The sequence below is a fragment of the Lissotriton helveticus genome, chromosome 2_1 (genome assembly GCF_964261635.1).
Source record: "Lissotriton helveticus chromosome 2_1, aLisHel1.1, whole genome shotgun sequence".
Classification (NCBI taxonomy): Eukaryota; Metazoa; Chordata; class Amphibia; order Caudata; family Salamandridae; genus Lissotriton; species Lissotriton helveticus.
The window spans coordinates 1,952,831,499-1,952,856,202 of NC_136059.1; the positions used below are offsets into that span (position 1 = coordinate 1,952,831,499).

At 42.9% G+C, this 24,704-nt stretch overlaps 1 protein-coding gene across 1 annotated transcript in view; it reads left to right on the forward strand.

Annotated features, from left to right (window-relative positions):
• The window catches only part of REELD1 (reeler domain containing 1), a 128,092-nt gene that overhangs the window by 31,756 nt on the left and 71,632 nt on the right, over positions 1-24,704 (forward strand). The window contains exons 2-4 of the mRNA XM_078677657.1: positions 4,555-4,777; positions 13,023-13,194; positions 13,707-14,017. Coding sequence (XP_078533783.1) covers positions 4,555-4,777; positions 13,023-13,194; positions 13,707-14,017 — 706 coding nt within the window. The remainder of the gene's footprint in view (positions 1-4,554; positions 4,778-13,022; positions 13,195-13,706; positions 14,018-24,704) is intronic.

Consider the following 24,704-nt stretch of genomic DNA (forward strand, 5'->3'; position numbering starts at 1 on the left):
AGATCTATCAAGTTCTCGTGTTTGACCGTATCAAAGGTTGAGGAGAGGTCTAGTAGGATGAGTAGGCATGTACCGTTCTGATCAAGTATTTGAAGCGCATCATCAATAATGTGTGTCATAGCTGATTCTGTGCTGTGGCCTGCTCGGAATCCTGATTGGTGTTTGTTAAGAAGGTCGAAGTGGTGAATGTGATTTGTCAATTGGTAGTGTACACATTTTTCCAACAATTTGGCCAAAGTAGGAATGTTAGAAATAGGGCAATAGTTGTTTAAGTCCTTAGGGTCAGCTGTGGGTTTCTTTAGGATGGGTGATACCTGTCCTTCTTTAAGGGTGTCCGGGATGCAACCTTGAACTATTAATGATTTTGGCCCAGAGTGGCAGAAGCAATGGGGTCCAGTCTTTAACAGCGTTTGCAGGGAGAGGATCGGTGAGGTGATTGGCAGGCTTCAGGGTACTGAGGATTTTGCCTATAGCTTCTTCAGTGTAAGTGTCAAAGGAAGACCAAGCTGCGTCGTTTTTTAGGTCAAACTTTGCACGGGTATGGTGTGACGAACTTGGGAGTAGCGGGGATGTTTTGATGTGGGGACTGGAGTGTGAGTTCAAGTCATTGAGGAGATCTTTCTTAATATTGTCAGTCTTTAGATTAAAGAAGGTGGAGAATTCTTCGCATGTGGGTTGTGGGCGGGCTATGTCTTGTGGTCGGTGAGGTTCATCCTTTGATTGGGTTTTGATTAATTCAAACAGTTTTTTGGGACGGTTTCTTGCTTGGTCTAGTTGGTGGCTGAAGAAGTCTGCTTTCGTGCGCTTGATCTTTCTATAATATGCATTTCTCTTTTTTCTTAGAGTTTTGAGGTGCTTAGCGGATGGTACTGATCTCCAGTTGCGTTCCAAGGTTCTAAGAGAATGTTCATCTTCATTAAGTAGACCATTATACCATGGTTTAGAGTCTTTTGTGGAAACTCTCTTTAGTTGAAGGGGTGCAACCTCATTAATTATCGAGTTCATAGCTTTGAGGTAGTGGTCGGTGAGATCATGCACGTTGGATGATCCATCAGGGGCATAAGTAGATTGTAACTGGAGGGAGGTAATGTGTTTAGGTTGAGGTCTCTTTTCCATACCTTTGGTTTTGTGGATTGAACCGAATTAAGTTTCAATGATCGATAGTGTGTAGAGAGCATAATGGGTTGCCGTTACTGTTGATGTCGAGGCATATGTATTCGCACGAGGGAAATACAGAGGATATGGATCTGTTTACGACGATGTTGCCACAGTGTAAACATGTGATTACTCTGCCAGTCTTACCACTCCTGTCCAATATGATGATATCATAATTTGGGGGTACTAGAATGTCAAGGAGTGGCGAGGAGGATTCTGTTAGCCAGGTTTCGGTTATCAATATCAGGTCCAGATCCTGTGCGATAATGAGGTCAGATATGTCGGCTGCGTGTCTAGAGGCCGATCTACGGTTCAGGAGTGTGCATTTAAGACGGGTGTGATGCAGGAAGAAGTGGGATCATGAGTGAGTGTGACTCTTCTAAGATTATCGTCGATGATTCCTCTATTGATGTGTGTGGAGGATCTGTGAGGGTTGGGGGGATAGTGGGGATGGGCAAGTATGCGGGAGAGGTGGGGGTCGTAGGAGAAGGTTCGTAAGAGTGTAGAAGAGAGCGTAGATCGTTCTCCGAAAATGGGTTGAGGCTTCGCATTGGGCGGGTAGCAGAATTACGGAAGGGAGTTGATTTCCAGCAAGGTAGAATGTGAATGGGGGTGCGAGGTAGGTGGGTAGGGAGCATGCTTTATGTAGGAGTACTTGCGGATCTGGTGCACCATGGTTGTCTCGATTTAATCTTTGTGCAGGCGTGTAGTTCCTCTTTGATTTGGTGGAGTGCGGACATAATCTCATCAAATCTGGTGTCTGGAGCGTTTAAGACTGGGGTAGGTGTCTGTGATAGTGGTGTGGGTGACTGAGCATTGGCCTGTTTAGGTGAGTGATCTGATGCGGGGAGGAGAAGAATTGGAGGCGGTGTTGCGGTCAGGTGGTGGAGTGTCCTAATATGTGCCAACAAGTGGCCTGTGGGGGGTTGGCTGGCATGGGGGAAGTCCGTGTTAGGGGTGATGTTGTGAGGCAGGATGAAGTAGGGGAGGCTAGAATGTGTTCCCTATTTTAAATGAACACCTCTTCTAGAAACTGTACTCCTGTATGGGTGTGTTCTTTGATTTGCATTAGCTTCCCTGAAAATTCAATTACCACTCACATTTTTCTGTGGTGATGTCTCATTTGTGCTGAGACGCCTTTGCAAATTTGAACTTTTTCATTTGTGGGAAGAATTCTGACTCCAGAATGTGCTCAGCCTATCCAACATTTCAAGGTACAGTTTCAGTGACCAATCCCAGGTCCCTTTCCTTTGCGAATTATGGAAATGTATGCCATAGACATGTTCCTTTCATATACATTGCGTACATTTCTTACTTCCCCCTTAAAGGTTTATGAATTAGTCCCATAGATTGCATTACACATGAAAACATGTGTAATGCAATATAAAGTGGTCTTCATTCTCCGTCAATGGACTCAATAATGTATTCTTTTTGGGATTAGTGATGGGGAAACCTAATTGCATAGAATGAGATCTCATGAGAGTGGCTTCCACCAATGGGGCAGTTTCTGACCGGACTTTAAAGATCTACTGGTTCCGGGTTCCAGAGTATATTGTAATGCAGTGATCTTTACAGTGGAGTGGGAGATTTGAATCAGTGCAGGGGAAGTAAAGAAAATGTCCTGCTGAATAAGCCATTTCTTCAATGGGCATAAAAAAAGTCATTCAGGTAGAGCTGTGACCCATTGTAGATGGAAGACATATCTAGGGATATATTAAACAAGGGTATTGCGTTGTCCTTGCACCACGCAAGTGTGCCGAGGGCGATACAAAACCTATAATGAGATTTACCAAGCCACTCAAGGCCACCTTGCGTGCTGTTGCCTGGCAAATCTGGAGTTAAGCAATGCAGCATAATTCGCTGCCAAGCATAACTCTGCACCAGGGAGGTGTTCCATGAGTGGAACATGGGTGTTCCCATGCATCCACCAATGGATTCGGAAGCATTCCCAGATTTACCAATACTGGTGGAGTAGACCTGTGAGTGCGTCAGGATGCTATGCTTTCCCGGGGGAGGCGTAACCAGGAGAAATTTTTATTTCTCCTCGCTTGTTTCCTCTTTCTATGTGTTCCACATTCTGACGCACACATAGAAAGCGAAAAAAGTAATAGAAGATTGTCTTTGTGCAGGAAGGTCTGCTTTTCTGCACATAAATCATTTTCCCTGTAACACGGGCACTCTTGCACCATGGTGCAAGGGTGCCTGCGTTGGTGCTAGGCAGCAGTTTGTGTGTAGGTAGAGACCAGGAATGCACCATATATCGATAGATCGCCTTCGTGGCCTCTCCCTTTCAATCCGCTTAGCAAAGTGTCTTGCTGCGTTGCATGAAATAATGAAAAATATGGCCTCTAGAGTAATAACAGATAACAATGTTGCTTTAGATGTCATATTTGTGTTTCAGAAGAAGGCTAGCACCTTTAAGATGATGGCAATTTTAGTTAGTTGTGGAAATAAATGAGACCCTAAGGCATGAAGGGAATTGCTTTTGTGTCTATGTTTTCACTGTAATTCTTGTGCAACAGCCGTAGTAGTGGCAGATAGAGTTCTGTTGGCTGTCAGGATGCTGCTCAGTTTAAAAGACTGTTGTGAATCTTATCACAGAGAAACCATCTGCAGCATATTAGTGAAGCCTTAATGGGGTCTGTCTACAAACACTCCAGCACCTATACTCTAGCATAGAAGACACCTGATTATCAAAGAACAATGTTTGGTCAACAGCAAAAAGGATGTTCTAAGAATTGGGACGTGAGTGATGGTGGAGGGATTGGGGCTGATAAGCGGTGACGTTAATTGTGTCACAGAGCAGGTAAACGTGGGAATAGCTCCATTTTGAAAGTACTCTATCCAAGTTAGTTGAAATCTTTCAATTCTCAGGTGTGCACCGTACATTGGGTTCCATTGCTGGACATATGTAAAAAGGTCACTGGAGTGCCAATGTAGGAAATAAAAAAGAAAGTGTATAAAACTAGATCCTACACATTAGGATAAATTATATTCTAGGGAAGAGGAATGACAGAATGTATGAAACATCTGCCACACAAATTGGGTAGGTTACAATGAGCAGGTAAAGAGATTAGAAGAAGCAAATAGTTGCCAGCAAGATTTAATCGGATCTCATATCATAAAAAATTCTATTGGAAAGTCAAATGATCGAGCATATTTACAATGATGTTGAACAATACTTTGAGACTCATAGAAGAATCACTGTTCAGCAGTAGTTTTATAAGCATGGGCTGGACTGTTTCGGTCAATTTTTTGTCCTTCAGAACAAATCATCCCAACATTCCTATGAGTATTGAAATTGTAAGCCTTTGTTTTCAATTTAAAATGCCAATGAGAAGTCTCGATTATCTGAGGTTACTTTAATGATTAAACTTTGCCTTTTACATTCTATTCTAGTATCTGTACGAAGTACCCGCGATTTCATGGGATTTATGCTACAGGCTCGCATGGTGTCGAATGACCAAATTGCTGGAACCTTTGTTTATATACCTCCGGGATCAAAACAGCTAGGCTGCTTTAAGGATGGTGATGCCGTTACTCATTCGGATAAGGCTTTGAAGAGGAACCTTTCGTTTGTATGGCGGGCACCCGATAAACCCATTGGTGATATCAAATTCTGGTAAGAATTAGATGACTGGTATGTATCTACAAGACATTTGTGGATTGCAAATCCACCCAAAATGTCGGACCATGAGGAGACTCCCATACGTGAAGACTCGTAGTCCCCCAGTTTCACTGAGGGAGGCCCAGACAGACACCGAAAGAATCAGAGCGGGGCTGAAGACTTTCTAGCTTCCAGGGTTTGAGTAGGGTATACTTGAAGGATAGATGAGTTGGTGATTACCTACATGTGTCAGCAGAATGTATACCAGATCTAAAGAGGTCAGTCTTTGAGGGCACTAAACATAATTCAGTTTTTGCACCGGTCACAAGTTAAGCATCCTGCCACTTCTTAAGATGAATCATAATGCAAACCTGCATACATAATCTACATGACTGTACAGAATGCTGCCAACTCAACAGTGGCCATAAGTTTACACTAAGCCTCCTCTAAGTGATAACTCCCCCCCCATTTTACTGTATACCTCTGAGCGAACAGATAAAAATATATTGGTTGCTACTTAAAAATCGCTCAAGTCTGAATGTTCCTATTTGGCCATCAGTGTTCAGAAGAGTTGACGATGATGATAAAGCAGATGATAGACACACTAGGAAGAGCGTGTGAAGAGTGCCAAAAGCAACTTGCTAATTTCAGCACTTCACCACTGAGGTTTTTGAGGTAACTCTCACCTCACAACCATGAATGGAAGTATCTTTCTGTCTCTCCCATAAGAGCATTGATAAGAGAGACAGCAAGCATCATTCTTTCTTTGGTGTACTTCTCGTGCTAGTTTGGGCAGCGGCAGCATCACCCATATCCCCCAGGAGGCTCTTTGTCTTCAGGCAACAGGTCCTCAATACAATGCTTATAGCAATTGAGATTTCGTCGTTTTTCAAGTCAAGACAGGTCATCAGCACATAAAGCAGTTTACCGCTTCCTTTGGTCCATGCAAACATAGGCCTTCTTCCTCAATCCTAAAGAGTGGTCCTGTTTCCTAAAGGTAGGTAGCTCCAGTGTCTTCAACTGGTCCCAATCTTTTTCTTTGTGCTGGAGAACTGAATGTCCCCAAAGATGAACTGATTTTCTGTTTCACATGTTCAGCATACATGAAAATTCCTGTCAGTTGGCTACAAGCAAACCAGCCATTTTTGTCTTTTGTTAGCCAATCAGGGGCAGATGCTATGCTTGATGTCAACAGCTATAACTGATCTCAGAATGTCAGGGAGTGGGCAAGTAATGCAATTTTATTCAAGTGATAGGAAATTATAATGCAGATGGACCCTTATTTTGTGTAGATATTGTCCTTGCGCACAACAGGCAGGCCTCCTGAAATGTTCCCAAAGGAATGGAGCAAACGCTAACATCTCTTCTCTCCTCCAGTTAAGAGTACCTCCATATAGGCAGAGTAATTTCTCTATCTAAGTTTAGGGTATACAATTTACCAGCATGGCCTCCAGACAAGACTTTCAGTGACTCACATGTGGCTATCCAGCCCTTAATGGGATATAGGGCTCTACATCTCAGAGGTAGGACAGGAAAAGTCCCAGGGTAGCGCCCTTTGAGAAATGCACAAAGATGTGTGTGTTAGCTGTTCCACTTTGTGAAGAAGCAACACTTTCAGAAAACACTGATGCAAGGGTAGCACTAGAGCCAGTTGCTGAGGTGGGGGCTTTCAGGCAGAGTGAATGGGAAACAATAATCCAAAACTTTAGGGAACGAGTAGTTTCTGCTTGGGGATGGCAAGCTCCCTGTGCAAACCTTCTCACAGGGCACCAGTGTTTACTTAGTTGAGACAATAACAGGTAGGTTGTGTGCTTTTAGCTCCCACTGACAAGTACGTGTGATTTCAAAAGTGTTCCAAAAGGGCTTAGACTATGTCAGCACTGGTTCAGAAAAACATGAAGGTGAAACCTCATCAAAACATAGCATGATAGTGAGGTTTACCAATAGTACTACCCAGTATTAAATGTTACCCTGTTGCATGCCTTGACTGAGGTCATGTTTGACAACCCAGTTGCTGTACCATTTTTTGTTTATAGCTCTGTCTTCAGATAAAGTGAGGCTTAAGGCAAATTCAATTTCAATTCAAGCCTTTGAGATTGTAGCTGTCTTGTTGGTTGGATGGAGGTACCCATCTCACAGGTAGATTTCCAGGGGATGGATGGGGTCCCTGGACATATGATTTTAGTGGTGGTGTGTGTGTTCCTTTTGCATAGCCCGGGGAGTCCCTTGTTTTTTTTCTTCAAATGCTGTCTGAAGTCATTTAAGGAGGATTCAGCCACTCGCTGCTTTGTATGCTATGTTTAAAATAAAATGTTCTCCATTTACAGTGCAACCTCTGCTATTGCAATCTTGCCCTTGCATGAGGGAACATTACAACACAATTGGTGTTTCTGTAGGATTCACTTATAAACGTTTTACTGATTCAACATAAGGGGTTTAAACACAAGTATGTATTGTTGTACCAAGTCATTCCACAATGTAACTGAATAGGGTGCTCTATGTGTGTGCATAAACAATAAAAATAAGTAGGTGACACTCCTAATATTTTTTCAATAGACCTGATCACATATCAATTTTAATGTCTCTCAGGTTGATATAGTAATCCATAATGATTCTCTGTCAAAGTTGCTAGTTAGATACAGGGATGATGGTATATTCGGTCAATGTTTCGACCCGTCACAAAAGAGTGCTAATTAGGCATCAATTCTTGTCTTCATCAGGACTTTTATAGGGAATACTCTAGTCTTCCTGGTTAAAACGATGCCTCCCAAACTTCCTTTACATCTGTGTGTGGGTATAAAATTAATCTACCAATATGAATATAAGGAAAAGCTACGATTCAAACAAATTTCACTCTTTAGCAGAACTCACATCTCGCGATCATTGTTTGTCAGGGGTAGGCTACCAGTTCAGTTACTTCCTCCTTCATCCCACCTTCGGCAGGAAAATTCATATGTGAAGGTTTCTTTGATGCAATAATATATATACTCCAAAAAGAGGGATGGTAATGTAACCTTTTTTAAAGCTCATTAACCGACTTGAAGTTAAATTCTTGCATAAAATGATGCCTCAACGTTAAATAGCTGTGTTTCTAAAGACCTGAGACGAAATGATGTAATATATAATAACAGCTAGAACACATGAAGGAACATATGAAGATTGTTGCGTATTCACCATTTTTACCTCTTGTTAGCATCTCTTTTTTACAGCTTTTAGGAATTGTGCATTATGGATTTGTCACTTTTAATTGCCAGTGCTATGCCTTCATATACACATATACCCCCCTTTTTTTGCCTCTTAAAAATTTGATATATCAGGAACTTGCGTCTAGATATAGATATAACTACACTAGAGGAAATATATGTAGGGAAGATGTTGATGGCTGTATTATTAATATATGACCGAGGAGCTAACCTTCCAGTTTTATGGATACAATGTACTTTACAGATAGAATTTTAATTAATCCGGTCCTAAGCTTTTCTATTCTATAGACCACCCACACTGTCCCCCTAACCTTTTCCTGCCCAATCTCTACCTCCTTTTTCACATACATACTCCACTCAATTTCCCTTTATTTTCTCTCATATCTCTCTCCTATCTTAGCACTAAAGCAGTTTTTGGAATTAGGGATTCTGCGAGAACCTTGCTGGGCTTCGAACATGCCAGATTTTATTTCTTCTAGATACCTTACTGTTTATGAACTGCAAAATTTGACATATAAAAAATACAACAAAGAAAATGAGGAAAAATATGGACTTTAAAGTGAAAAAATCTCTTTTTATATTTTTTAACGTTTTTTAACATTTATCTAAAAATGCTTAAATGTGAAAACGATAAATTGTACTTAACAAACAGAACTAGAAGTGGAAAAATGGCAGCCACTATTCGCCAAGAACATTGTTGTGGGTTACTGGACTAGTCTATTTTTTAATCAACACAAATGAGGGATGCTTGCACTTAGTCACTTTTAAATAGACAGTCTAGAGGTTGGGACTCTATGGTCCAGTCGAAGGCAACAGCCGAAACTCGTCGACCGTTCTGTTTTGTTTGCACACGGTGTAATATAATGAAATAAAAGTACATGAAGAAAGGAGAAAACGTTATGGCCTCCTCTGTGCTGTGGAAACTATGGTGGGAACCTTGCCAGTTTTTTTTAAAGATATATATATATATCCAAAACACCTCCTCCGTTAGAAAGAGCGAAGGCCACAACTGGGGACAGGGTTGGAGGCATTTATTTCTGCAGATTTACGGCGAATGCATTTCGGCAATCATTTGCCTTCCTCAGCGCCACAAGTGTCTTAAACCCTCCATCTACGCCAAAAGACTGCCATGCTGCCTTCTGTAGCCTGTTGGCTGGAGCTCCGCCCTCGATGTCACTGACCCCACCTGTTGCTGATCCGGGCGTAGTCCAGAACTGCAAGACCCAGAATGCAAAGCCTTGCATCCAGGTAAGTGGTGGAATAAAGTTCCGACCCTGTGGTCGGGCGGGGAAGCAAAAATGCGCAGATGGTGCCAGGTATCGCTTGTAGCAGAAATAAAATTGTCTCCTTATGCCCCCAAACCGCTTCAACCACGATGCACAAGTCCAATCATCTGCGGGGGCGGCAATGTCCATGCACGTCACCCAGTGCCCGGATAATATCCTGACAACCGCTTCTTCTCTCTTTGTGCCTCGTGGCGGGCCCAGACGATTCCAATACCTTGGAGCAGCAAACATGCCGAAGCATCGCCAGAGCGTGTCCGGACCATATATATATATATATATATACACACACACACAGTTAAATGTATGAACCATTAGTTGGCAGGGTTCGCATCAACTTTCTTGCACAGGATCCAACTGAAGCAATGTTCTTTCCATCTCTCACCATCCCCACCAATGAGCACATATGCTAAGATACGAGGATCAGTGGCAGAAACGGGGAAAGAGGAATGGGACAAGAGAAAAATAGAGACTCCGGACTCCACCTCTTCTTCCTCACTTTTGGGGACAAAGGCATCTGCAGGTTGTAGTGTAACTTGTTATTGGAATGCTATATGCAGATGTAAATGTGAGTAGATATACTTTTGCAGTATCTCTGTATAACCAATTGTTATGTACTCTCATACCTCTCCCTATCTTTAGAATAACATATTTAACATATGTCACAAAAAGTGAAAAAGTTAAAGGTTTATGTGAACCTGATGTATCTGAAGAGTGTGTTGTCCCGCTTGGTTGGCCTAGGAGAAACTTCTCTATCTGATTCAGGGATGGAGTGGTTGTAGTGGGCACCAGGCATTTCCATGGTGGGCTGCCAGGGTTGGGACTGGTTTTGGGCCACTTGGAGGCCGTTTTTGTTACCGGGGCAGGTTGTTGGATTGTGTTGTACCGCTTGGTTGGCCTAGGTGAAACTTCTCAATCTGATCCAGGGCTGGACTGGCTGTAGTAGGCACCAGGCATTTCCCTGGTGGGCTGCCAGGGTAGGGACTGGTTTTGGGCCACTGGGAGGCTGCTTTTGTTACCGGGGCAGGCAATGTCAGCACCCTGTAGCAAAATAGGCTGACCCTAGCAAACAGCTTGGCGGCAACCCATCCCCCCACCACCCCCCAACCGGGAACCGGCCGAGCAGTTTGCTGGGGCTGGTTTCGGTTCCCAGTCCGGCCCTGATCAGATTTACCAGTTGTTGGGATGAATTGGGAACGAAATGAGTTGTGATGCGTAGTAATGTGGGTGACTTTTGCCACCATGATGGACCCCCAGCGTAATGTTGAGGGGATCTTGCGGGGACTCAAAGCCTAAATAACATTTTGAAACACTCTCCTGCTGTCTATAATAGGAAAATAGGCACTGGCAAAAATGGTGCTTTTACCCCACTGTCTGTATGTATTGCATATTGCCTTGTATCCAATATCCAGCTTGTTCTTTTGGGGAAAAAATGGCCCCCTTGTTTGCACGTATGGGTGGGAAAATGGAGCACAGCCCGACTGGAAGTGTTGAAGATGGACAGGAAAAAGAGAGGACTGGGCCTTCCTCACATGGAGCTTTACTACCTCTCCTCGGAGTTGCAGCTAAGTGGTGTGATATGTCACCGTATTGGGAGCAAAGACTCCATAGGTTTACCATAGAGGATGGCATCCTTCCAATTTACCTTATGAGAGGTGAACACCAGCTGGACGGCACTCCTTGGGTTGCTTTACAGATAGCTATAGCATGGGAGCGAGTGGTTAAGAAGCTTCTGAAGCAACCACAATCAGTAGATCCCTGCCTATTGAATGGCTTCAGGCATTTTGTAGGATTCAATAGGTGATGTCGGTGATGTCGCTTACTGCTTGGAGAGAAGGTGTTTGTCTAACCCCACGGTGATCTTTACCTATTTACCTAGGGGATGTGTTTTTAACATTTAATGAGGCTAGGTCGATATTTGGGGTTCCTGCTGGATAATTCTTACACTTTACCAAGCTAGCAAGTACTGCTATGGAAGTGTGCACTGGTTTCCCAAGTACACTACAAACCTCCTATAAGATGAAGTTGTTATTGGAGGGTGGAAGGTGTGGTGGGGGGGGGAGAATTGCTTTGCATATTTTGTAAAGCACAGGGATGAAATGTAGGGGCACAGTCCAATACATGTCAGGGACAGTCCCTATTCCATTGATAGCAAAATGTAATCTCCGTTATACTAGTGGGCTTTCTGCCCTGGTTGGATGGATAGATTGAGGGTAAACCCTCCAATCTGCTCACATGATGGGGGCGGTTGACTGTATCACCTCCCAATGTGACGGTTTGTATCTCAATGCCATCAGGTATTGCCCCTCTCTCAAATATAAGTAGTCCTGGCATCTAGTAGACTTTCTTTTGCATCTGGTGGGCTTTCCAACATGCTGGGTTGGGCATACTGCTGATTAACCCACTAATTTGTCCCTCTGGGGATCAGAATGACTGTCTCATCCCTTCGGTCAAAAGGAACAACTGTCTATGCTAGTGGGTCTGCTCCTCCACTTTAATTTCTTGGGTAGTCTAGTGGTGTGGATTCCTACTCAGGGATCACTCTCCCATGGCATACTGCAGGCATAAATCTTCTAGTTAGAGGTATCATTGGAAAGGGGAGTGTCAGAACAATTCATGCTCAAGGGGCTGAGGTATGTCCCGAAGCATAGGTGCTCCTGCCTACCACTGGCGATAACTGACTCCTCCAGCATTGAGGAACACATTCAATGACATTAGCATGTATTCTAAAAAATTGTTTTAAAAAGATTTTTAAAAAATTCGGCCAGAAGAAGGGGTAGCAGAAGAGAATTTGCTTCTTGCTGGTTGAGATTCGATCAAAGAAGCCCTCCAGTGCATGCCTTATGGGATTTAATAGCCACTGGGTGGGATGATGTGCAAAGTTAGTTGAGATGACCTAGAGGACAGATCCTTCGTACTTATATGGTTAAAAGAACTATTCTGGAGAATTTTTAAAGTTGCAATGTATTGATTGGAGTTGGGATGGACATGCTACAACATTTTTGGTATTATAAAGTAGAGGTACCCTCAAATGTATGTATGTATGAATGTATGAATGTATGTATGTATGTATGTATGTATGTAGTATTTGCATATGACAAATCTAGCCAAAAAGGCAGCGGAGAACTGTACACGCATGTAGTCAATGAGTGATAGAAGAGCTAAGTGGTTATTGTATTGTTACTGCATTGTAATCTAGTATTTTTAAAGAGTGTGTCTTCAACTTTAACATACATTGGAGCAGTGTTGGAGCGTGTTTTATGGATTCTGGGGCGAGGTTCCATGTTCTGTGTACATAAATGGAAATCGCATGCTCCTTTTCTTTTTTTTTTTACTTCTTAGTCTCAAGTGTGATGGCAGCCTGGCTGCAGAGTGCAACCAGAGTCACCAGATATTGTGAGATTGTCAACAAAGTAGCAGGGGTGCTCTGCATAGAGGCTTTGTAATGATGCAGCTGATGTTTTTAGATGGCCCAGGCCGGCAAGGAGAGCCAATGGATTTCTATTAAGATGGGGGTGATCATATTTGGTCCAGCCCCAGATGAGACATGCTGCAGTGTGTAGGACACCCTTGAGGGGTACCACGTGGATTCTAAGAGGTCAGGTACCCTCCTGCAGCTACCAGCACACATTAGGCACTAGTTCCAATGTAGTAATATTGATGCCAGAGATAAATGCTCCAGATACCATTGTCACTTTCATAAACTGTCAACTCTCTATTCAATACCTTTTGCATCTTGTGGTATCTCCTAAATGTTCTCTCTTTTATTTACAGTTTATCGGTGGTCCAGTCATATTTTGTTTACTGGGCACGAATTGAATCTGCCATTGTTTTTGATCCAACAAAAAATAAAACTGCTCTTACTCATGAGGATGAAGTCAGCAAGATAATGGCCACACCTTTGTACATACCTGTCACAGTTAAAGGGAACATTTCAGCAGATAAAGGTATTAGTATAATGTGCACCTTTCCCCTTGATATGCATTAACACTTGTGGTTCAGCAAATCCACCCTTTTGGCATCTTGCGTTGAATAACAAATCTTAATTGTTAACCAGTTCAGAAAGGCACAGGCAACTTTCCAAGATTTGAACCTGGAACCATACGATCAAACACAGACTCCAGGATTTGATGCATTAGTCTATTGAGCCACCAGACCCAGCATTGTCAGCGGGTCGAGTGGAGTCGGGGAGCCAGGTGGGTACCTGGGAGAGGACAGGGTAGATGAGCATTCAGTCCTAGAGACAGTTTCACACATTGGCCCCACTAGAGCTCCTGCAGGAAACAAAACTTGCAAAAGTATCTCTGAACAGTTAAAAAAGCTATGTGTTTGGAAAATATTTAAATATTGCATGTCAGATGGAGAATTCTTCTTTTTAGTATTTTATAACGAAATGTGTTTGGGCTCAATATGTTGAGTGTTCATTCACTGTTTCTTTTTCTATGTATCTTTGTTCATGTTTCTGACCGCCGGAATATCTCTATAGCTCAAAAAATGAATTCCCGGTTGGACAATAAGGCTAGAACAGTGACAGGAGTGATTGGGCTGCAACCGGTTACACCTGCTTTTGCTACAAAAAACGTTACTGATGTCCTAAGCAGAATAAAGAATACAACTAGACCACCGGAAGAATTTGTGAGACCACCAGTTGAATTATCGAAGCAGAGTGACCATAATCTGGACCCATCGCAGCAGCCTCAAGAGGTGGAAACCCCCACTCGAAGTCTTGATTTCCAAGAAGACATGCCTTTAGCCAAGACAACTTATAGGTATGAACCTTTTATACACACCGTATACTGTATTTATTCAAAGTACTTTTTTTCCAGGGTCAGACAATCTTAATGGGGGCAACTTGGAAAAAAAAGATACCAAATAATCATTTACATAAATGTACTTAAGTAGTGCTGCTGCATTCGCAGAACTTTGTACTTGTATTTCTTTAGTATGGCTCTAATAAGGGCCTCATGAACAGAGAATAGATGCCATACAATTGTTTGCAAATTGTGTGCCAACTTTTCCTAAATAATTTTTGACTTTGTGAACCGACCTCCGCACTAATATGTTGTTCACAAAATTCAGAATCATAGCGGGTCGTAATTCGACCTACCTCATCAATATTCATCAGGTAAAGTCACAAATTGCGACCCACTAAGATTGGCCACAATCACAGAGATGATGACCTGCTGGGGTCAGTAGATGACCATGTCTGTGATTGCATTTAAATAAAGCAATAAAAAAAAATACAGGCCGTTTTACTGAAAGAAAACAGCTTGTTAAAATGAAGAAAAGTTACACAAAAATCTTTTAAAATAGTAGTTAGTGGAAGGCCATCGCCTTACAGTCCTCCTGAGGCGTGAGCCGGGAGAGATCGTTTTGCAAGGCTAGGTACTTACTAATTTTAATGGGATGCTTTTTTAACTTCGTGGCTGTTTTTTAAATGTTATAATAAATTGTCAAACTGCAGATTTTGCACTTACCTGAATTCAAACAGAGGTGACGCCTTGAAGGGCTTTTCAGGCCCAGGGGCCGCTCTGAGCCGCGGCACCGCAATTTTGGGTGGAGTCGGGTGAGCGCGCTAGTCTTGCAGGCAGGGGGATAAAGGCGGGGAGGTCATGAGCGGGCTTGCCATAGCCTTACAGTCCTCCTGAGGCGTGAGCCGGGAGAGATCATTTTGCAAGGCTAGGTACTAACTAATTTTTATTTGGATGCTTTTTTAACTTCGTGGCTGTTTTTTAAATGTTATAATAAATTGTCAAACTGCAGATTTTACACTTACCTGAATTCAAACAGAAGCCTTGAAGGGCTTTTCAGGCCCAGGGGCCGCTCTGAGCCGCGGCACCCCCATTTTGGGTGGAGTCGGGTGAGCGCGCTAGTCTTTCAGGCGGGGGGATAAAAATGGCAATAACGCGAACGCGCAGCGGATGCGCTCAGCGGATGCGCATGTGCGTGCCTAAGGCGAGCCCATCTGAGCCCGTCCGCGCCGGATTCGTGCCTAGCGCCCAAACCCCTGGTCTTTTCCAAACAGTTGCACATAATCCGGTAATATTTACTCACGAGGAATCGCTAATGCTGAAAAAGGGATCAAGATTTTGTTGCCATACAGTCTTTGATTTAAGGAAAAAAAAAAAAACCTGTGATCATTGCAACTTACAACTTAGCTATGAACTACCGAGCAGTTGTAATACGCATACTATTAAGACCAAGCGGGACAGGAAGGGGGACACCGGGGTTAAAGCAGTACTAATTAATGCACGTTCATTGGTGAAGCATGGTGTTGAGGTAGCGGAGTTGATAGATACTCATCAAGTAGATATCGCCTTCATAACAGAGACCTGGGCGGACGCATCTTCTGATCCGGACATGCAATTTGCGCTCCCCACCCAGTATAGAATGATTAGAGTAGATAGAAGTAACAAAAGAGGAGTGGGACTTGCAATTATCGCAAGAGAAGGCTTGGAAATCACAGGAGGTATGAATACTGGCTCGCTTGATTGTGAAACTCTGCCTTTTCAAATAAAAATTAACAACAACTATACTTATAAAGGGCTTCTCGTATATTGCCTGCCAAAAGCCCAAGCCTCGCTGCTGGAAAATATCAGTCCGTTTTTAGAGGATAGTGTGAACAGCATTGATTATACAGTCTTAGGAGACTTCAATTACCATCTGGAAAAGATAGAGGACAATAATATCACTACATTTACTGATGGAATGGCCGGCTTTTCCTTAAGACAGTTGGTCAAACAAGGGACTCACAAGGCAGGACATACATTAGACGGAATATTTACTTCTAACAATAAGATAGAAGTACTGGAAGTTACCACAGTGACCTGGTCCGACCACAAAGCAATTATATTTATGATACGGGATACTCAGCAACTGATAACATCACCAACCGCTCCTGGTACAGTAGTATACCAGGATTGGAGTAAAATTAATCCCATAAACTTTCAGACTCAGTTAAAAACAACTAAACCAGTTCGAGTTTTGGGTGTTAATAACATGGTCAACAAAGTAAATTCCTGGATCAAAGCTGCGGTAGACGTAACTGTCCCTAATAAAAGGCTACGATCAAAAAGGAAAAAGCCATCTGAGCCTTGGTTTACGGACAAACTTAGAGAACAGAAAAAAGTATGCAGAAGATTTGAGAGACTTTGGAGAACAGATTACTCAGAGGCAAGGAAAAGAGAATATGCTACTAGTTTATCTGATTATAAAAAAATGATTATCAAGGAAAAAAGTAACTACTTTACTCAAAAAAATTTAGAGTAAAAAAACTCTATTAAGGAGCTTTTTATTACAGTGAAAAACCTAGCAAAACTTCCTGAGAACTCACAAAAGATAGAAAATCCTGAATTCTGAAATATACTTGGAGAATTCTTTAATAACAAAGTGGAGGATGTGACCCTGAAAATCTGCAAGGCTTCCTGGACACACTCGCTTTGGTGTGGTTCAATGATGCGCATCGCAAATATTTGGATCTCCCTGTCTAAGTGGATGACATTAAACAGTTCATTAAGAGCCTCCCGCTGAATAAAGCGCCGGGTCCGGACGGCCTTACCACTGCCTTCTACAAGGCATATGCTGAAGAGCTTGCACCGAGTCTCTACGAGGTATATGGTGAAGCACTGGAGGCTGGGGTACTCCCGGACTTGATGAGAGAAGCCCTAGTGATAACATTATTGAAGCCTGACAAAGATGAGGCAGAGTTAGACTCTTATCGTCCCTTGTCTCTTATTAATGTGGACGTGAAAATCTATGCGAAGCTAGTGGCAAATAGATTGCAGCCCCTGCTCCCTATGTTGGCTTTGCCAGACCAATCGGGGTATATACAAGCAATGGGAGTTCTGTTGTAGGCAGTTACTCGAGCTCTCGCCTAATTACAAGTTAAGACTAGTGCATTTCAAATTTTTACATAGATACTATAGAACACCAACTAATCTACATCGCATGCATCTCCGCGATGATGCTAGATGCTGGAGATGCAGGTACAAACCTGCTGGTTTTGTTCACATGGCATGGAACTGCCCTCAGTTGCTGAGGTTCTGGAATGCGATGTTTGAAGCAATAAACCAGATTCTGGGCAGAACAGATGTCCCCACCCCACACCGAGGTCTGTTAGGCCTTGTAAGTGATACTGTGCCCTCTGGGAGGAAGCTGCATGCACTCTTGCTGTTATATGCTAAAAGACAAATTGCTGTATGTTGGGGGCGGAAAGCTGCTCCTAGATTCAAGGCGTGGCTGGCGGACGTAACTTATGGTCAAACACAGTTGAGAGTTTGGGAACTGATGCCGGCTGCCTCTAGACCCAGGGACATTTGGGAGCCGTTTCTGTCTTGGGCACGGTCGAGGGTGGGCCCCCTTGATGTAGCTGACTCTACGGTGGTAAATGAATGATGCTTGCATATTTTTTTTTCTTTCTATGGTAACCTTATCTTGAGTTGGCATTCCTCAAAGGCACGTCATACTGGCAGACTTATGGTGCCTCAACTATTTTTGTCATTTAGCCGATTTATTGGGATGTATATTGTGCAATGCCCCAATGTGGAAGTCCTGTACTGCATTTACAATTCCTTTTCGTCTTCATTATTACTGTATTATATTGACATGTTAGTTATGACTGTGGGTCTGACCGGTCCCTGTTCTTGGGTTGTGCGGATGTTTTGTTCCGCACTTGACTTGTAGAAACGTGAGAATATACAATGTTGATTTGTACCAATGTATAAGCTGGATTGACTGAAAATCTCAATAAAGACAATTTAAAAAAAAAAAAAACAAAGTGGAGGATGTGTACAAAATATTCGGAGATAACACAATTAAACCAGCGGAGAAAACATTGGGCTTTCATCACCCACCCAATGCTCCAACTTTCTCCTTTCTTCCCCCAACAGAAGAACAGATAGAACAAGTAGTAAAGACAACAAAAGCAGGGGCTCCATCAGATCCCTGCCCTCCAAAAATCTTTCACTTATGTCCAGAGCTATCTGGAGAGCAACTTAGAGCAGTCTTCTTACAAATAATTCAGTCAGGCATTTTTCCAGAGGCATGGAAAATGGCTTCGCTTAGACCAATACTAAAAAAGGCTAACTTGGTTCCAACAGAACCAAAAAACTATAGACCAATATCTAGGATTCCTTTTAGCGCTAAGGTGTTGGAAAAGTTGATCAATGGACAGATCACGTCCTTTATCGCAGAGGGTGAATTATTAGACCACTCCCAGTATGGTTTCAGGGAAGGCCATGGAACGGAAACCGCCTTGGTGATGGCAGCGGAAGAATTAAGAAAAACTCTGGATGAGGGTAAGAAGGCCGCCTTGATCTTATTAGATCTATCGGCGGCCTTCGACACGGTCAACCACCAAATCTTGATCAATAGACTGGCTGAACTGGGATTTCAAGGCAGTGCCATTGAGTTACTGACTTCATTTTTAGCGAATAGAACATTCGTGGTAGAAATGGACGGAAAGACCTCCAAACCTTTCAAACTGCCATGCGGGGTGCCTCAGGGCTCATCTCTGAGCCCCACACTTTTTAATATTCATATGGCCAGCTGGCAGAAATTATTAGACAATGTGGCTTCTCGGTTATATCATATGCCGATGATACACAGGTTGTGATCTCGGTATCAGATAATGTTGAGGAGACGGCGGAGCGTTTTAATAATTGTATGCTGCAGATTAACACTTGGATGCAGAGGAACTGCCTCAAGTTGAATAGTGAGAAGACTGAGGTTTTGATACTGGGCAACAAAACCCCCTTCTGGTCCCCAAAGTGGTGGCCGGATGATTTGGGCGATTGCCCAGTACCAGTGTCAAAAGTGAGAAACTTAGAAGTCATATTTGATCAAAGATTGACCTTTGAAGGTCAAATTAACAAACTTACCTCTACTTTTTGGGGTATCCTTAAGATCATTATGAAGATTTGTCCATTTATTCCTATGGATGCTCTGAAAACGGTGGTAACAGCACTAGCCATATCGAGGCTAGACTATGGAAATGCTCTATATACAGGTCTTCAGACACAGCTTCTGCTTAGACTCCAGCGGATGCAAAAGGCAGCGGCAAGGCTAATACTGGATATTCCTAAATATGAACCAGTAACTAATCGACTGAAGGATCTCCATTGGTTGCCGGTAGGTAAGAGAATCATATTTAAGTCACAGTGTCTTGCATTTAAGGCATTACAGGGGAAAGGACCCCTTTTTCTCAGAACACATCTCAGGAAATACGCCCCTTCCAGAAATTTAAGATCAGCACAGTCTCACCTATTGGTAGTTCCTAGGTACAGGCAGTTGCGATGGAGGGGGAGGAGTTGTGTCGTTGGCATGGCCAAGATATGGAACTCCCTTCCCTTACAGATTAAAAACAGCAACTCCTTGATGCTGTTCAGAAGTCAGCTGAAAACGTGTCTGTTTAAAAACTAATTAGGCATTCAAAGTGGGTTTTAGTTGGTACTCTAGTCTTCCAGACTATTTCTGCGCCAGGAGGCCCGCGAGCATACGCTGCGCTTTATAAAATGTAAAATCAAATCAAATCAAATCAAACTATGGACAACTGACTACTCTTCAAAAAACACAAAGTGGAAGGAGTCTTATGGGGATCCCTTCTCATTTTCAAATGGGTTAACACCACCCTTGAGTTTATGGTAAAATATGAATGGTTCGCCACCGGATTTTTGTTGCAAAGGATTAATACATACCATATGGAATCAGTATTTGGAAGGGACACCCTAAACACACCCTTTCCAAATACTGATTCCATATTCTTTCCTAAACCCATTTAACGATTTGGAAAACCTTTTCTGAATTGTTTAGCAGTTAAAAACCCTCAGATGTACAGATTCCGAGGGTTTGCAACTGTTAAAACACTTTGAGATTGAGGCCACTAGATCTTGTGATAAATCTCATGAACACAATCCCCATACCCTACATTCTCCAATATTTTGCGCACTGGTTAATACCAAATTTTGTAACAACAATGACTTCTTTGTGCTATTTCCTGACTACCTGATCAAATGCGGAGAAAAGGTTCAAAGATAGCCACCAGACTAGACCCCATTCTAAACATTACCAGTCTCTCAGTTTACCTTCTACTTGCCAAAGCTAGAATCCAGTTCAAGGTTATCGTGCCTGCATTTAAATACCTCACTAACTCTGCCCCTGCCTATCTGTGAAAAACGTTTTCTCCCCACATTCCTTGTAGAACCCTCTACTCTCCTAGTCTCACCCTCAAAATACCCTACCACCAAACACATCAGCCAAGATGACAGACAATTTACAATTCAAACTGGCCAGGCTGTGGATTGCTCTGTATACCAGAACCCAACCCCCCTCAATGGGTTTCTCAAAGCTAAGAAAACATTCTTCTTTGCTTGGTGCACTGCACTGCTTTCAGCCACCCCTTTGTTCTATGGCTGGTAACCTGTATCTGACCAAGAATATGATTTCCCTGTGAGCAGGGCTCATCAGAGAGGTACCAATGGGTGAGATGATTATGATTAGGTAATGCTCTTCAGAAAATAATTTAATTTAAACTACATAAAATAAAATATTATCAGGATAGATTATTGTTGTTGGAAGCAGTGGTTCCATCATACCCCTACATTTACTCGAAGCAGCACAGGAGGCATTTGAACTTTTAGGGGCTGATTTGTAAAACGTTTTGTGTACCTAAGTTCATCATAGATGCTTTAAAAGTTGGACCTATGGTTGGGAATTTACAAAGTCTGGAACACAGAATTATGATTTGCAGATTCAACTTAGTTTTGGGAAAAATCAAGAAGAGCTGTGGGTTTTGCACAGTTGTATTGTTAGAAGTGGGAACACAGGTAAAAGTTAAGTGTTTGGTCATACAAAATGCTGTCAAACATTCGTAGATGGGTTGATAGTGACAATCAATATTCGTCCTTGCCTGCTCCAGTCCTGGAAACACAAGCTTTGTAAATTTACACTTACAAAAAATGCTTGTAAGTGTGGTTCCTGGATGGCAAGGGTATACATCACAGCAGTATTTCTGGGACTGGAGGTAAATGGGTTTCTACTCTTGCAAGAATGTGTGTGAGGTGTAGAGCATAAAGAAAAAGTTAAATGAGATAGTGCACATATCAGTGACATTTATTACTGAAGGTTTCCCTCCGTGCAGACAGCTGCAGTATTAACTCTGGGGAAGGTTGATTTACGTGGGGAAATCTACAATGTGGATTAATTGACACACATATTCCTGAGGGTTTGTGTGAATCCCTCAAAAGGCAGAAAACCTTGCGCATACTATGAGAAAACGTCTAATCCTTGCTTCGTTTGACAAACTCTTCATGAATTGGACTCTAAACCTTTAAAATGCACATAGATATCTGCATCAGGCACATTATCCAGTCAACCCGAATTTTTTACACCCCTCTACAAAAATACTGCATCCAGAATATTGACTGAATGAATGAATGAATGAAAGGGAATTTGTAAAGCGCGGATTAAGCCCAAGGGCATCAAGGCGCTCTGTACAGACGAGCCTACAGGCACAGCCAGCATACAAACTCAAACTCGTTTCACAGGAAAACAACCAGGTCTTAAGGATCTTACGGGAAATTGAGTGAACTTACTGGCCCAAGAGGGAGACAGGGAGGGTGTTTCACGCCTTGGCCGCCGCCTGTGAAAAGGCTCTTCCCCCCATCTCATCTTTTTGAATCTGGGAACCTTGAGCAGATTTGTATTAGCTGATCTGAGATTCCTAGAGGTAGCGTACCTATGGAAAATATTCTTTATGCCCACAGAGCCATGTCCGTAGTATGCATTGTGGGTGAGGCATAGAGTTTTAAACAAGACTCTACGGTCCACTGGGAGCCAGTGCAAAGAACGGAGAGCAGAAGAGGCCGAGTGACGCTTGGGAAGATCCAGTACCAGCCTAGCAGCGGCATTTTGTACAAGCTGTAGGCGGCGCAGCTGGCCCTTGTCTATTCCCAAATAAAGGGCATTGCAGTTGTCCAGCCTGGCTAATATTAGGGCCACGACAGCCTTTTTTCGGGCTTCAATAGACAAAAACTGGGAGATTTTTCTTATCACTCGAATGAGTCCAAAGCAGGTGGCCACTGTTCTGGAGACCTGGCGAGACATGGAAAGGCTGTCGTCCACCACCACTGCAAGATTTTTCCCCTGGGTGACAGGAGTGGGACAGGTGCCCAGGGAGTTGGGCCACCAGTCGCTTGACCAGATGTCAGAGTTATCCCCGATGATCAGGACCTCCGTCTTCTCACCATTTAGTTTGAGGTAATTTTGAACCATCCATGACGAGACACCTGTCATACAGTTCTTAAAGTTTTGCTCAGAATCCCTGGTCTTTTGGGTGATAGAGACCAGGATCTGCGTTTCATCCGCATAGGACAGCACCTCTAGTCCAAAAGATTGCACCACCCTTGCTAGCGGGGCCACATAGATATTAAAAAGGGTGGGGCTCAGGGACGAGCCCTGAGGCACTCCTCAGACAAGGGGGCAGGACTCATCGCCAATTCTAACGGTTTGAGACCGCTGACTAAGAAATGATGTGAGGAGGTCCAGAGCCAAGCCGCCAACCCCTATCTCCTTGAGATGCTCCTCCAGTCTCAAAGGGGACAGGGTGTCGACTGCCACTATATCAGTAAGCTAAGAATATATATGTAAGCATAGAGTTGCTTTTCTTTACTCCATCTTTACGTGCATAAACCCACACATGCATATATATTTCAATGAAAAGAAAAAAGGTTAAAGGGACATATTAGTTAGGTGAAAATGTGAATTAAAATATATCTATGGTTTTCAGAAGTGCTTAAAGTGTACAGACACCATTATAGGAAGGAGGAACGGAGGTGGCAACTCTTCTTCCTCTGAAGACAAAGATAAGCACAAAGAACTAATGCTCAATTATGCATATGCTATCAGACTAGCTAAGTCCTTCTATTTTACTACTAAAATCAGGTCAGCCAATAACACCCTCAAGAACTTTTTTAAGTGATCAAAAATCTTTCCATTCCCACTGACCGGCAAGCCACCAAATGTTCTTAGGATTTCTGTAACAAGGTGGCAGAGCACTTCCAGAATAAAGTTCTGATGATTGGTGCTTGTTTTAAGCATGAGGAAGATAGCCCCTCTTTAGATATTGACGATGAAGCTACTACCTGCTTCCCCACGCCCCCACTATGTCTGTCTATCCCTCATTTTCTTGTACCCAAGTGAAGCATCTTCTTCTTCAGCTGAACTCAAGTTCTCCAGACAAACCTTGCCCTTCCCGTGACCTGCTGTTAGCTTCAGATCAGATCTTCTGTTTCCTTTAAAAGGTCTACGATTGTATCCCTTTAACAGGAATCTTCTCCCAATCCTGAAAGGAGTCGATTGTGATAAAAAGAAGCCTACCAGAGACCCTGAAGACATGAATAATTTCCGTCCTATATCTCTCCTTCTTCACCATTTTAGATATTAGAAAAACATTTGAATCAAGAGTTGGTGGCATTCTTAGAGTCACGGGATCTTCTGGATCCTTCGCAGAATGGACTTCAGAAGGGTCATACTATAGAATCTGCTTTGCTGGCTGCCACAGATACCATACGTCATCAGGTCGACCAGGGAAGTTCTGCCATTCTGGTGCTGCTGGACCTTTCAGAGGCATTCAATACAGTGTGCCCCTTCCACCTGGCACAAAGATTGTGCTGGGTTGGGTTAAGGGACACTGCCCTGGCCCTGACGGAGTCTTCCTCTCCAATAGGTCTCACACTATGAGCTAGAACCCTTGCGGTTCTGGGCAGACTCAACAAGGAATTACGTAACTTGCTGGGAGGTGTTAAGTTGTGATCAGTAATAGTTATGAAGTAATGAGAGTGCAGTATGTGATTGTATGTTGAGAAATAAAGACATACTATCCAGAGCTCTGTGTGTGGCATATTCCTTTGCATGCTCCCGGGTCTGGGGAGGACGCTACATTTATGAACATAAATGCGTCTGCTATTTCTTTATTTAAATGCCACAACCCTCCTTGTTCACCCATAATTTCATCTTATTTTGTAAGATAGTATCTTCCTAGTATCTTGCCTTCTCTATTGCTTTCACTGTAGTACTTTTGTTTAGTTCTTTGCAGAACATATATTGCTCAATCATTATCGAGTGTAAACTTGCACTTTTATGACTTTGAGCATCCTGACCATTTGTGTATCTCCTCCAATTCCAGCAGTTTTGCTTTTAGTTGTTTCTTTGTGGCCTTTCGTTCTCTATTGTAAACGGCGATTTGACTATACCACAACTGCCTTCAGTTCATCCCATGTCACCCTGTCTACCCACATGGTTGTTTTCAGTTAGGTTTAATTTTATCACTTCTGCTAATGATTGCTGTAGCTGAGTGTCTCTTGGCATACTATCTCTGAGACCCTGTGGTCCTTTGGCTAGAGGTGTAGCTTCAGGGGGGTGTTTGTGGTGTGACACCCCTCAATTAAATGCATTCTTGGC